Source organism: Centroberyx gerrardi, chromosome 1 (assembly GCF_048128805.1).
Source record: "Centroberyx gerrardi isolate f3 chromosome 1, fCenGer3.hap1.cur.20231027, whole genome shotgun sequence".
Taxonomy (NCBI): domain Eukaryota; kingdom Metazoa; phylum Chordata; class Actinopteri; order Beryciformes; family Berycidae; genus Centroberyx; species Centroberyx gerrardi.
Window position 1 is genome coordinate 20959751 of NC_135997.1, and position 13694 is coordinate 20973444.

The 13694-nt window shown below is 39.8% G+C and overlaps 1 protein-coding gene across 1 annotated transcript in view; it reads left to right on the top strand.

The window, feature by feature from the left end:
• smyd3 (SET and MYND domain containing 3) overlaps nt 1-13285 on the top strand; it is a 99524-nt gene extending 86239 nt beyond the window's left edge. Inside the window, exons 11-12 of the mRNA XM_078283040.1 lie at nt 10921-11029; nt 11358-13285. Of these exons, the coding sequence (XP_078139166.1) occupies nt 10921-11029; nt 11358-11474 (226 nt within the window). The 3' untranslated portion in view covers nt 11475-13285. The remainder of the gene's footprint in view (nt 1-10920; nt 11030-11357) is intronic.
• The last annotated feature ends 409 nt before the right edge of the window (nt 13286-13694 follow it).

The window sequence follows — 13694 nt, forward strand, 5'->3', positions numbered from 1 at the left end:
GTCATGGAATCTAAAATCTGGGGTGTCCTGATGACTCAGTGAACTGGGGCACATACCGTGTACTTGCTACTTTGGGAATGCTTTCATGATCATCATTGCATGTTAGTAATTACTGATTTAGAAATGGAAAGCAGAAGAGTTATGCAAATCCGTGACTGACAGTGAAGATGATCAGTTGTAAATCCTATCCAGGCTTGTGTGGTGTGGAAGCCCCTTCCTCACACATCAACAGAGACAGCAGCCGCTCTGACACCGATGTGGCCAAGGTGTGTCCAGGTCGAACGTTTGAGTCAAAGAATTGATTGATTTCCATCACATATGTGAGTTGAGAGTGCAGATCATGTGTTGTGTTGGGGATTCACTATAGCTAGTGAGATGGACAGAGTTACAAGTGAGCACCCAAGACTTTAACCAATCAACCATGACCTCTAACACCTCAGACTGTTCCTCGTTGAATTGCCATGTTCTTATCCAATCCACAGCCATTACTTGATAGATTTTGCACATTGTCATTTGCAGCCATCGTCATGAATACATTGTGGACAAGACCCACACACACCAAATACAAATGAGGAACCGTGGATAGATATTGAAAATCATCAGCTACAGCCTAATAGTTTTCTTCTAGCTCTTTTCTCCAAGCAAAAAATCAAAACAGTAAATTTTGTAATTAATAGTACATTAAATGCTTGGAAAAAAATAAAATACTAGGTCAAGAAATAGAAATCCCCAAACATATACAAATTTGGAATAACCCATCAATAACTATTCAAAACGCCCAACTACACTGGGAGACATGGATAAACTGTGGAATTCAGAAATTATCGGATATTATAAACCATAACTCAGTACTTTCATTTCAGGAACTAAAGAATAAATATAAACTAAAAGACACAGAATTTTTTAAGTATTTGCAATTGAAAAACTGGATAACAGATAACTTTGACCTCAGAAATAGAGTTTCAACTGAGATAGGGGAAATTCTAAATAAAAGGGATAAAAAGAGACGATTAGTAGGTGCTGTATACAATATTCTTACCAAAGCTGAGGGCAATGAAGAACTGCTACAAAATAGATATAACAAATGGAATAAAGATCTTGGTATGGTAGATGCAAAAAAAAAATGGAAGGAATGTTTACAACTCGCATATAAAATTACCACTAATGAAAATTTAGTTTGACACCAGCTCCTCTGATAGATGTTTAAAATGTGGCACGCAGAGTGACTCCCTCATACATGCCTTTTTGGTATTGTGAGAAAATTAGAAAGACCTGGGAGAACATTGAAAGATGGATTTCAAGAACTTGTAATTGTAAAGTAGCATTTTCACCAATGATTTATCTCTTTCAAAATGTTGGGAAAATAAGATACCCAACTGGTATATAAGAAGCTAATACTGCAAAACTGGAAAAATAAAGAAGCACCTACACTTCAAAAATGGAAAACATTAATGAAATATTACTTGAGTATTGAAAGGACAATGTCGGAGGACAGCAACAAAGAGAAACAATTTCACAAGATATGGAGCTCAATTTATGAAGCTCTGTAGATAGTGGAGCAGCAAAATCACAATCACCCAGCATCCATAAAATTTAAGGAACCCTGTTTTCGTTTTTATTTTGTTCTGTTTTGTTGTGTGTTGGGTGTGTGTGTGTGTGTGTGTGTGTGTGTGTGTGTTTGCGTGTGTGTGTGTGTGTGTGTGTGTGTGTATGTGTGATAAGTGTGTATATGTTTGTGTGGGTGTCAACCGTAGGTGACTGTATGATACTTGTGGATGAGCAACTCAAACAGGGTCAAATCATGAAATTTGATTTCTTGAAGAAATGATGATTATGTAACACGTTGCAATATTGACTGTATTGTATTCAGACCCTTACTCACTCAATAAAAAAAAGAATAAACATTTTTTTAAAAAGACCCACACACACCATCCCGTACATTATTATTTTATTGATTCCTTTATTTCCCGATTTCTTTGTGCATTTATTCAAATATTGGTGTAGTTATTTATCAATATGTCAAAATTGGGATTCCATAGGGAACAAGAGGAAAATTCAAAGGAGAACGTGGAAGAAAAGTGGAGACAAATAACCAGAGTATATAAAAAGAGGAGAGGTATAAATTAAGAGAAAAGAGGGGACAGAATAAAGGAGAGGACAAATTTAAAAAAAGAATTTTTGGAACAGAGCAGAGGAGGAAAATGAGAAGGGAACAGTAGAAGTGGAGGAACAAAAGGACCACAAGAGCACATATAATTAGTAGACATGAAAATCGCTAAATGAGTATTTACCCTAATGTAAGGTGGGAGAACCGATTTAGTGGCGTTTTAAATAAGTCTTTGAAGCTACATGTCAAATTGCAGGAAATTGTTTAATTATTTTTGTTTGTTGTTGGAGGACCGGACCCTCCCATCCTCAATGTGTCTGCTCTAAATTTTTCCTTGCATCACGCTCTGTCATTCTCGCCTCTTTTCTGCACCGCCTTTCTCTTTCTATCTCGCACACTCAACATTATACACACACACACTTTTATGTGCATGTGTTTGCAACTTTCTTGCATGGCGTGCATGTATATTTTTGTGTGCGTTTTTGTGTTTCTGCATGTTTCTGTGTGTTTCTCTGTGTGTGTGTGTGTATGTGTGTGTGTGTGTGTGTGTGTGTGTGTGTGTGTGTGTGGCTAAGGCTGTGCCATTAGAGCCATGCCCTTCACACAAGATCAATTAGTCACATACACACATACACACGCAGCAGGTACAGAACAACATATCCACAGGAGAGAAACGGCAATGCTGCCTATCAATAAATAACCAGAGAGAGAGAGAGAGAGAAATGGCGATGAGGAGAAGGAGAGATGGGTGTGGAGGGGGGGAAGAGAGAGAGAGAGACGGCAAGAAAAACTAGTTTTAAGGAAGCAAAGGAGGAAAAGATGAAGTGAAGGAGGGTTGAAAAGAAAAGAGAGTGGGGTTAGGGAAGGATGGAAGTGAAAGAGAGAGAATGAGAGCGAGAGAGAGGGGCGGAGGAGTGTGGGGCGAATGGTGAACAACAACCCCGACAAAGAAGAGAGCATGGGAGGAGGGTAGGCAGAGATGAAGGGAACGGAGTGAGAAAGAGAGAAAGCACAAGGAAGAGGAGGGTTAAGTAGAAGAGTGAGTAGAATGTCAGAGAAAAATAGAGACAAAAAAATGAGGGAAAGGGGAGAGAAAAAGGACTAGAGGAATGTACAAAGCAACAGCCTGGCAAGGAGGGGAGGCAGAGATGAAGGGAGAAGAATGAAAGAGAGAGAGGGGTTATAGAGAAAGGCAGTCAGGAGAAAGAGGGAGAGCCCGAGATAAAAGAGGGAGAGGAAGGTCTTCCATATTCATCTCCTATCTTCCTCTGGGCTCTTCAGATGACAGGAAAGAAAGATAGCTGCAGGAGTTCTCTCTCTCTCTCTATCTCCCACTTTCAGGAGTTCTCTTTCTATCTCTCTCTCTTTCTCCCGTCCCTCCCTCATTCTGAATTCCTTTCTTCTTTCATTCTCTCTGCAGGACTTTTTCAATTTCTCTATTCAATTTGTGATGTATAGAGAGGTTTTTCCCTCTGTGTGTGTGTGTGTGTGTGTGTGTGTGTGTGTGTGTGTGTGTGTATGCAAATAATATACACCTGCTGTAGGCTGTACACGGCAAGCTTATTGACTGTCTCCATGCTTCACATATTTTACTGCTGTAGACACACACACACACACACAGTCTTACGCTCTCACACAAACACACAGTACATACAAACCTGCATGATGCACAACCACGTATGCATGAAATCATGTGCACATACAGTATGTCCAGACATGCATGCATGGTTACAAACACACACACACACACACACACACACACACACAAAACTCTGGTGATTCCAGTGAAGAGAAACAGCTGTCTCTACTTTCCTCTCTGACACACACTTTAGCTTCTCCACCCTGGAGTCTGTGTCTGGGATTGTTTGTAGTGTGTGTGTGTGTGTGTGTGTGTGTGTGTGTGTGTGTCTGTTATATCTCTGTGTTTAAGTAGGTATGTTTATATGGATGTGCATGCATTTGTGTGTTTGCCAGTCTCTCTTCCTGTGTGCTTGTCTGAATGTCAGTAAGTCTGTCAGTGTGTCTGTTTTCCTGTGTGTTGGACTGTGTGTTGGTTTGTCTGTCTGTGTGCAGACGGGAGTATCAGTGCACTGTGTTTTAATGGAGCCATATGTTTAAAATCAAAGCTTTTCAGAACAGTTTTCTGTTGCACTAGAACCCAAACTGCGGCAGAACTGGAGCCACTGTGAACCAACTGACACAGGAAACACTGTACAATAGAATCCTTTTTCAACCAAGGCTGACTTGCAAAATAAATGTCCACAGTAATAAAATGATCATCAGCTTTGTATGTACTCTTTGACTGATTGTACCCTTTCAAGTAAAAATCCACCCTAAAACAACTATTGGCAACATACCTTGCAATTCTGGGTCCATTTTTTTGTTTGTTGGTGTATTTGTATTTTCGTGGATAACTTGCCAAACATAGATCAGGTGACGTCATGTTGAGATATTTCCAGCACAGCTAGGAGTTTGATAGCAGAAAACTTTTCAGCTATGTAAAACATCAACAGTAAGGTTTTGGTGGCAGTCCCTCAGAATCAAAGAGCAAGAACTACTTTCTAGACTCACTATATTCAAAGTACCTTGGTGTAAGTTACTCTAGTAGGGTTGCCTAGTGGTTAGAGAGAAAATGCAGTAAAGGCAAGGTGGTTGGATCTGAGAAAAAATCTGAGAAAAATCAGCTAAATGCCAAAATATTGTTTAAAAACAGTTTTAAATGTGGTTTTCCTTAGTCACATACACATAGTGGTGCTAAGTTTGTCAAACTCTTGTAAATGTAGAACTCTCAAATTACTAAAAAGCACTGGACAGAAAACAAAAGACAATTAAGGAGAATCCTCACACCTAATCTTTTCCCATGGTTTTGATCTCCCTCTTGTTTCTTTTATTTAAACCCAGTGAGATCATCCATGGTTTCCTCTCGCAGACAGAAGGCAGCGAATCTTTTCTTGCAAACAAGATCCTCATTAGTTCCACTGCATTTGCCTGGAAATGTTACACTTTTCCACAACTATTAATTTCTCCTCCTCGCCCCCTCTCTTACCCATAGCTGAGAGCTATGGCTTTCTAACTAGCTGCATACAACAAGACGCTATTTCTTTTCAATTTACTCTCCCAGGAAAAAAAGAAAAGGGGGATGGCAGACCCAGAAGACAGAAAGTTAATGAAATTATTTTAATTGCCGTACTGTTCTACTCATACGCAAAGAGGAAATATAATTGGAGTTTTGTGTTGATGATGTGTGCGTTTGCATGTTATGGCTGCTTGAATTGCTGGCTTGGTAATTAAATTAATATTGTAACTTGTTATTATTCATGGACTAATGTTGTTGGGTTAGTCTTTGAACTTCCCATTTAATGATTAACATTTAACCACAGGACCTGGGACCACCTCATTAATTGGCAGGCTTGTCTCTGAATCAACAGCAGATATAATCTGTGAAGTTAGTCATGAACAAATAGACTATTAGCACTATGAGTTAAAATTCTGTTCAGAATTATCAAAGATGCTATTGAGTTTTAAATTAGGCTGGCTGTGCTCACGACAATTCAATTAACTTTCATTTCAATCAATTCAGGAAACACATTTTTTTCCAAATTTATATATTGGAAAACTTTTGCCCTAAGAAGGTTGTTATATTCAGCCGATGAAGAAATAATTAAGATAAATGCTCTATCAATGGCAGGTGCATTGCAGTTTCTATTTACATTTTGAATCGATTTAACTGAGTGTAATGAACCCGGCTGTGGTTTGGACAGTCCATGTGGACGCAGTAGTGGTTTCTCTGGAGAGAAGTGAAATGTGGACTATATTTATACATGGTCATGTGGGGTGAAATGGATTAAAATTGACTGTATCTGTGTGTGCAGGTGTGTTCATACATGTATGCGGGTGTGCATGTGTGTATCCATGTCTGTATTGGTGTGTGTGTGTGCATGCGTGCGTGTGTATGCATGTGTGCGTCAGTGTCCAAGGTGTCTCGTTATGGCATGCTGAGCTTAACGAGGCCAGGGTCATTAGCATATGCTAATGAGGAAGGTATCTAGGTCGTTAAGCCAGTAAGGTGCAACCACAAGAGCATTCCTTCACATACTGTGTGTGTGTGTGTGCGTGTGAGTGTGTGTTTGTATCTATCTATGTGTATGTTTGGGAATGAGAATGAGCTGGACAGATGAATCAAGTGAATGAAAGATGGAGAGAAAAGGTCTGTGCTTTAATGTGCTTTGTAAGCCTTTTAATGTCTTCGCTCGTGGTTATATAAAGCCCACACTCATATTCACATTTTGTGCATGAATAATCAAGAGAAAAGAGAGGAGGACAAGAGAGGGCAAGGGAGGGAGAGCAGCGGTGATGAGAGGAGGGAATGGAGAGTTGAGGAGGAGAGGAGATGTATGGGGGAGAAAGACAGAAGAGAAGGAGACGAGAAGAGGACGAAGTAGTTGGTGGAACAGGAGAGGGGAGGAGAGAATAAAGGAGAGGAAAAAGCAGGGAGAGGAAAAGGAAAAACTAATAGAAGACATGAATAGACAAATAGAAGAAACACAAGGGAACAGAGGAAATAAGATGTCAAATAGGGAAAGGAAGGAAAGAATTAGAGGGGAAGGATGGAGGAGGGAAGAGGAGAGGGAAAAAAAAGGATAAAAGACAAGTAGAATAGAGGAAATTAGTGTTTTGGGAAGTCTAATGTTTACCAACAACAAAGCTGCTTCCTAGAAGTCCCCTATGTGTGTTTATCATCTCAGTCTTAGGATTGTCCCAGTTCTTTGTGTGTGTGTGTGTGTGTGTGTGTGTGTGCGCGTGCACTTGCATGTGTGCGTACGTGTGTGTGTGTGTGTGTGTGTGTGTGTGTGTACCTGCGCATGTAAGCATGTGTGTGTATCCATATGTGTATGTGCGGCATATGTGCAGAGCTCATTGTGCATCAATGCGTGCCTGTTTGCATGCATGCATGCTTGCATGTGTGTACATGCATCCATCAGTCTGTGCATGTGTGTGTGTCTGAAGGTGTTTGTGTGTTTGCCAATGGAAGTGTGTGTATACAGTATATTGGGGCATATTGAAGGAAGGTCAAACTGTGTTCTCAGTTCATCCTAGCTGTGTGACAGAAAGGAACGCTAATTCACAGTTAATGCTTTACCATATAAAGATGGCAGCTTCATTATTATACGCAATTCAGACAAGGTTACTGCCAGTTAATTGGTTTATAGATTAAAAACAGGATAGACTTTCAAATTCAGTTGCTGAGTGTCAAAGTTGCCGCAAACATTTTTGTTAAATAGAAATTACAGAAAAAACACCAATGCAATAGAAAATGTACTCAAACCTAAAACTGCTAGAGTCATTTATGTATTTATTGGTGCAGAAAACCAGAAAGCCACCAGTTTGGTAGAAAACCGCTGCTGTTGACAGATTAAATTGGACTGTGTGTATTGTAGTACACCAATATGGCAAATTTAGCTGTTGATGTGTGTGTGTGTGTGTGTCTCCTATGTGGGTTGAGGGAGCTTCTTGATGTCAAAGTCATTGATCAAGCTGACCAGAACACTGGCTCGATCACCATAGATACGCATCATCGATCAAACCAGTGACAACACCAAGTGATGGCATCATTCTCGCTCTTTGTCTCTTTCTCTCATTGGAAGATGAGGTTGCAGGCAAAGACGACCACTGAGAGCTAAGAGCGTGTGTGTGTTTGTTTCGTGGGTATATGTGCACGTATAAATATGCATGTACACTGTATGCATGCTTGTCAGTAGGTGTGTGTGTGTGTGTGCATTTTGTTTGCAAGTGTGTATATGCATATGCAAATATGTATGCAGTTGTGTCTCTGTCTTTCTGTGTGTCCATGTGTATGCTTTTCAGAGAGCATGTGGGAATATGTATTTGTCTGTGTGCTTGTTTGTGTGTGTGCACTTGCGTATGTGTCTGTGTGTTTGTGTCTGTGTGTGTTTGTATGTGTGTGTTTGTAGTGCTGATGGTGTATATTCCTGGTAAAGTGGTCCCATAGGAGATAGACAAGAATTCTTTGTTCTGGCTAATGAAGAGGCTGGGATCTCAAATACTGAAGAGGAGACACACACACACACACACACATACAGATATACTGTATATACACACTCACACACACACACATGCAGGTGCACCCACACTTCCATGCAGGTATATATAGACACATGGCCATGGAGGCACACATACTGTATGCACACTTGAACATCCTCTGTTTTCCCCTGCTATAGTAAAGCAGGGGAAGCTCTCTTTCTCACTCACTGATACTCATACTCACACTCACATGCACACACACAGACTGGCAGACTGCTGGCTCTTTAGTCTTTTCTAGCCATTGAAAACATTTACTGTACGCTGTCCTCTGAGCGCTGTGCTGTGAATGTCAGTGGATTGCCTCAGGCTGCAGTGTGACAGCGATCACACTGATGAACCAAAGTGGAAGTGGGAGCTCACATTTCCCAAAGTGTTGGCGCTCGCAGTGTGCACTTGAATTTAAAATTGAACCGTGTGCAACTTCATCATGTAATGCGCTATTCTTCAGCTGGCTTTTTATGGCAGCATCGGATCAGAGGCCTCTTTATAGGATAAAATCCTAACTGCCCATCCTATTTCATCTCAAAAGTTAAAGTTTGGAAATATCTCATCTTGCACTGACAAAATCCATCTTGGTTTCCTATTTAACATTTTTAAGATGCGTTTGTGCTATTAGGGTTTTTCTAATGTGGCCCCAGGATTTTCAAGTTTCATGTGCGCCTCTGACCACTAAACCGAGAGTCAAGAGTCAGATCTGAACCCACATCACAGGTACATGGTGGACAACTTAACCTAGTGCATTACCAAGAAACCCCATAACTGTCATTTTAATGTTTATAATGTGGCTTAAGCATGGTAACTCTTGAACTACATCTGGTACAGTAAATACAGATTATGTTCAGAGAATTATAGCAGACATGATGTTGTCTCCAGCTTTATGATTGCTAGAATTAATGAATGTATCATGAAAGTCTTTATTACTGCTTTTGTTAGGGATTATTGTTGGATACACTGATCTTTATAGAAAGCGTAAATCTAAATCTAAATCCACATTATAGTTGTGTCCAAAATTGCAGTGTTTTGGTTCTATGGCAACATGGAGAATCATATTTGCTCTGCTGTGTTGAATCTACTGTTTATCTTCTCAAAATGTGTGTGTGTGTGTGTGTTTGTGTTTCTGTGTCTGTTTGCCTTGCCACAGCAGGCTGTTTGTTAGTTCTGTTTTAATGGTGAGAAAGAGACAATTACCTAATATCTCCATGAAATGGCTTATTGCATAGAAAAAAGTAAAGTAAATGCCTCTAACCAAATAACGGTTTTTGCATGTGGGCACAAATCTTTCTAATTCAATTAGCCGTGCTGTGTGTGTGTGTGTGTGTGTGTGTGTGTGTGTGTGTGTGTGTGAGAGAGAGAGAGAGTGAGTTGCCAAGCACTTACCTAAGCCTGTTAATTAATTATCTTCTCATTAACAAGTCACTGAGAGAAAGACAAAGAGAGAGAGAGAGAGAAAGAAGGTGAGCAAGATTATTAATATGATGATGAAAACTGCACGCCTTTATGTCTGGATGACACCCTCACCCCTGTAGATTACAACCCCTGTAAACAAAGGGATGTTTTAATATACATTTTAATTTCTCTTTAATTTCATTTTTCAATTAATTATTGGAAGAAACCTAGAGGCTGGAAATATTCATTATTTGCCGAGGGAATAAAACAAAACATCATCATCTCAGAGTCTGTACATGTGAGTGTTGTGCTAATGCCAGAACTATCTAATGTTTGTCTGTACCGTATTTATTGAAGGGAAGGTTGACTGCTTCCCTGCTTCACACTTACACAGTTAGAGACACAGTCACCTCTGGGTGCTACCCAGTACACCCACAGTCTTCTGCTGCTGGTCACTGAGCAGCTCCACTGGACCAGTTGGGGTTTAAATCCCTTGCTCAAGAACGCCTTAACAGTAGTTTTTGAGGAAGGGGAGAGCCTTTCTCATTCACCATCCCAATCTGATTTTGCCTAGGTATTGTAAACAATGTGTTGTCTTAGGTCTTCATTGAAGGATCTCCATAGCGTAGGGCCATGTCTGTCGTCAAACTGTCCCTTATTTCTTCGAATGCATATATACTGTATATGATTTTGTTTTCCAAGAGCATTTACAGCCGGTATGACGTATTGCAAGCAATGACCCATTGCGCTGTATCACAGCATGTTAGCTCATGGTAACCATCACGCTTTAACCTCCTTGCAGCAGATTGGCATTCATGTACATGAGGGTTTATTCATGTACATGAGGGTTTATTCATGTACATGAGGGTTTATTCATGTACATGAGGGTTTATTCATGTACATGAGGGTTTATTCATGTACATGAGGTGCTCACTGGCACTTCAGCAGTATCACGTACTGTCAGTACCAGGGGTTGAACCAGCAACTGTTTGATTACTCAGTGGCAGTCTCCCTAGCTCGCCTGCCAATCTGCTGTACGCACACACACACACACACACACACATACACACACACACACACACACACACACACAAAGAGGACAATATTCTACCATTTGTTTTATCTCATCATTGTGTTCAATGGAATGTCTCTTTAAAGTTCATATACATTCAGATTAACACTATAATGAGTGTTAATGAGTGTTAACCCCTCCCCATCGAACCCCCTCATTCTCTCTCTCTCTCTCTCTCTCTCTCTCTCTCTCTCTCTCTCTCTCTCCCTCTCCCTCTCTCTGTCTCTCTCTCTTTCTCTCTCTCTCTTTACAGACAGTACTACCCTGATCCCCATCCGGTCCATGGGGTCCAGCTGATGAGAGTTGGAAAGCTGCAACATTACCTGGGACACATGGAGGATGCTATGGATACATTCACACAGGTAGAGATGTGTGTGTCGTTGTGTGTGTGATTAGCGGAAGTAAGTTTCAACTTTATTTAGGGGAGGCAGAAAATGCCATGGTAAAACGTGTGTGTAAGGGAGGGGGGGTACTGGGGTGTTGGGGGTTCACTAGTTTGCTAACCATTGACTTTTTCTTTTTCTCTTTTTCTCATTTTCTTTAATAGAATTTCATTTCTGTTTTGCATACCTGAAATTATAAAAAAATCCAAGTGTGCTGCACTCCAAAGATATTTTCAAGCGTCTCATAGCAACAGCAGGAGCCACAACTCCCACTGTCTTCAACAATTTGTTTATTTCTGCCCCCCAGGCTTATGAAATCATCAAGTTCACCCACGGCAACGATCACCCTTTGACTTCTGATCTGTTGAGGAAGTTGGAGGAATGTCACGCTGAGATGAACCAGCTGTCATCTAGCAACAACTAAGAAACGACTACAAAACACCGCTAGCAACCACAGTCTTTTAACCAATGGGCTGCTTTCACTTACGCCATTTTGTGTCTTCTTAATGCAGCAAAAGTTCATGCACTTCGAGGTATAAACAGAAACATTCATTACAGGATCAGCTTTAAAAAAATTCTATTTTTTCCATGAAAATTACAGTAATTTGTTACACAATTCAAATTTGATTCATCATAAACTAAATTGTTTAGTTATGCCAAAACATTATTTTTGTCTCTCTAAATTTAAATTTTACCTTTTATTTTATCAAATAAATAACATAAATACAATTTAATATGTCCATATAATCTATTTACATTTTGTCAGAACATAATTTATCACTTTGAAAGGCTTCAAAGTTGGTTTGAATATCTATAAACAATGCTGCCAAACACATTACTTAGTAAAATCTTTAACATTTTTTGTGACAACTTTACTATTGTGACAAAGGCAACAGTAAACATGTTGCCCCCCACAAATGATACAGGATTCAGTAAGATATTTGTGTGTGAATGAACAAACCAACCGACCAACCGATAAAAAGTTCAATGTATTTATATTTTTTGATCAAAATTTCAACATGGGTGTTTGATCTCAACAGGGATAATTCCTTTAAAGAAATCATAAATTATGTCTCGGGGGAAACGAGTCGTTACATCAAAATACAGCAGATTTTTTGCCAGTTCAAAATCCCTTTCCAAGCCACAATGATTGATTAATGAATTTCTTTAGTAGCTCTGAGATGAGCAGCATGACAGAAGGCTGCTGACTTGACTTCTTTAGTCTGAAATTCAAACCTTTCACCTATGGAAAATCATGTGAAGTTTTCCACAAATCCTGCAACAGTATGGGTACTGAACTAAGCCTTTTACAGTTTTAACCATCATCTATCAGGTTCCTACAAGTTCTTGTAGCCCTGTAACACTTTCATGTCATTGCTATTAAATACTGCAGCAAAATGTATAGATGACTCAGAGGAGTAAAACCAGGAGGTAAATAATCCAAAATCCAGTCCACTCCACAGTTGTGATGTTTTTTTCTTGCCGTGCCAAGGGGATTACAAACTCCAAATTCATCTATATACTCTGCAGTATCAATGAAATAACACACTCCTTTTGATGCCAGAAGATTTTCTTTGAGGGCAAGTCCATCATAGAAAGTCCTGTATTCGGATTTATCACTTTCTGTTTGCTGATGACAAGCTTTCCTATTGATTGCTTTAACTGTTATCTGTCACCTGAGTCACCTGAACAACTTTGAATTTTCTGTAAACCTGAGTATCAGCATATTGGATGCTTTTCTGTTCTTTGAACCAAGCACATACTGCAACCACCACAGAATTTGAATGGATAGAACGGTCTTTCCCATTTTAATCAACACTCCTGGATGGTCGGAGCGGCGGCCATTTTTATGTGTACCGTTCCTACATAAAACTTCCTTGGTACCGTTGGCCTAGCTTCCGTATAAACCGACGTACGGCAAGTCGCAGCAAGGACCAAGCAGTGGAAAACTGCCGTTGCGCTATCTCCGTCACTTTGCTGTCAGCGCGGAGGCTACTGAAGGATTTTTGGACCAACTGGGTTGATTTAAATAAACAACTTGTCGAAATCATGTAGAATCTGTCTGATATGTTGGAAATCTTGTTTAGAAGGATGTGCAAATGGTTTGGTTGGTGAAAGTGAAAGTCTTACTTTTTTCCATCCATCAAATTTTAAAATGTTTTGAATGCTCAGGTCTTCCTTAGGATTGTTGATAGCTGTTTCAATCTGTTTCACTCAGCATGAAGGTTGACCAATAAAAACTGACATTTTGTAGCTTTGGCTTCTGATTCTTTTTGTTTTTGTTTTTATCATTTTGCACACTGCTGTAAAAAGCCTAATTAACCTATTTTAATAACCAATAGTCACCACAGCACACATGACAATGGCATGCATGTTTCATTAAAGACCTCAACAATAAAAACCGCTTTATAGTAAAAAGTCCCTAAAGGATGTCAAGAAAACAATTCCCAAGAATATAGCATGACAACATTATATTTTCAATGCATCTTTTTGACAGCTTGACACGTTTTGTCATTTTGTAGCTTTGGTCTCTTTGTATTATTTCCTGTTCAGCTCTACCCAAGTTCAGTTTAGAGAGATACACAGCAATGGAGAAAGTCCCCTGTGTGTGTGTGTGTGTGTGCATGTGTGTTTATAGGCCCCC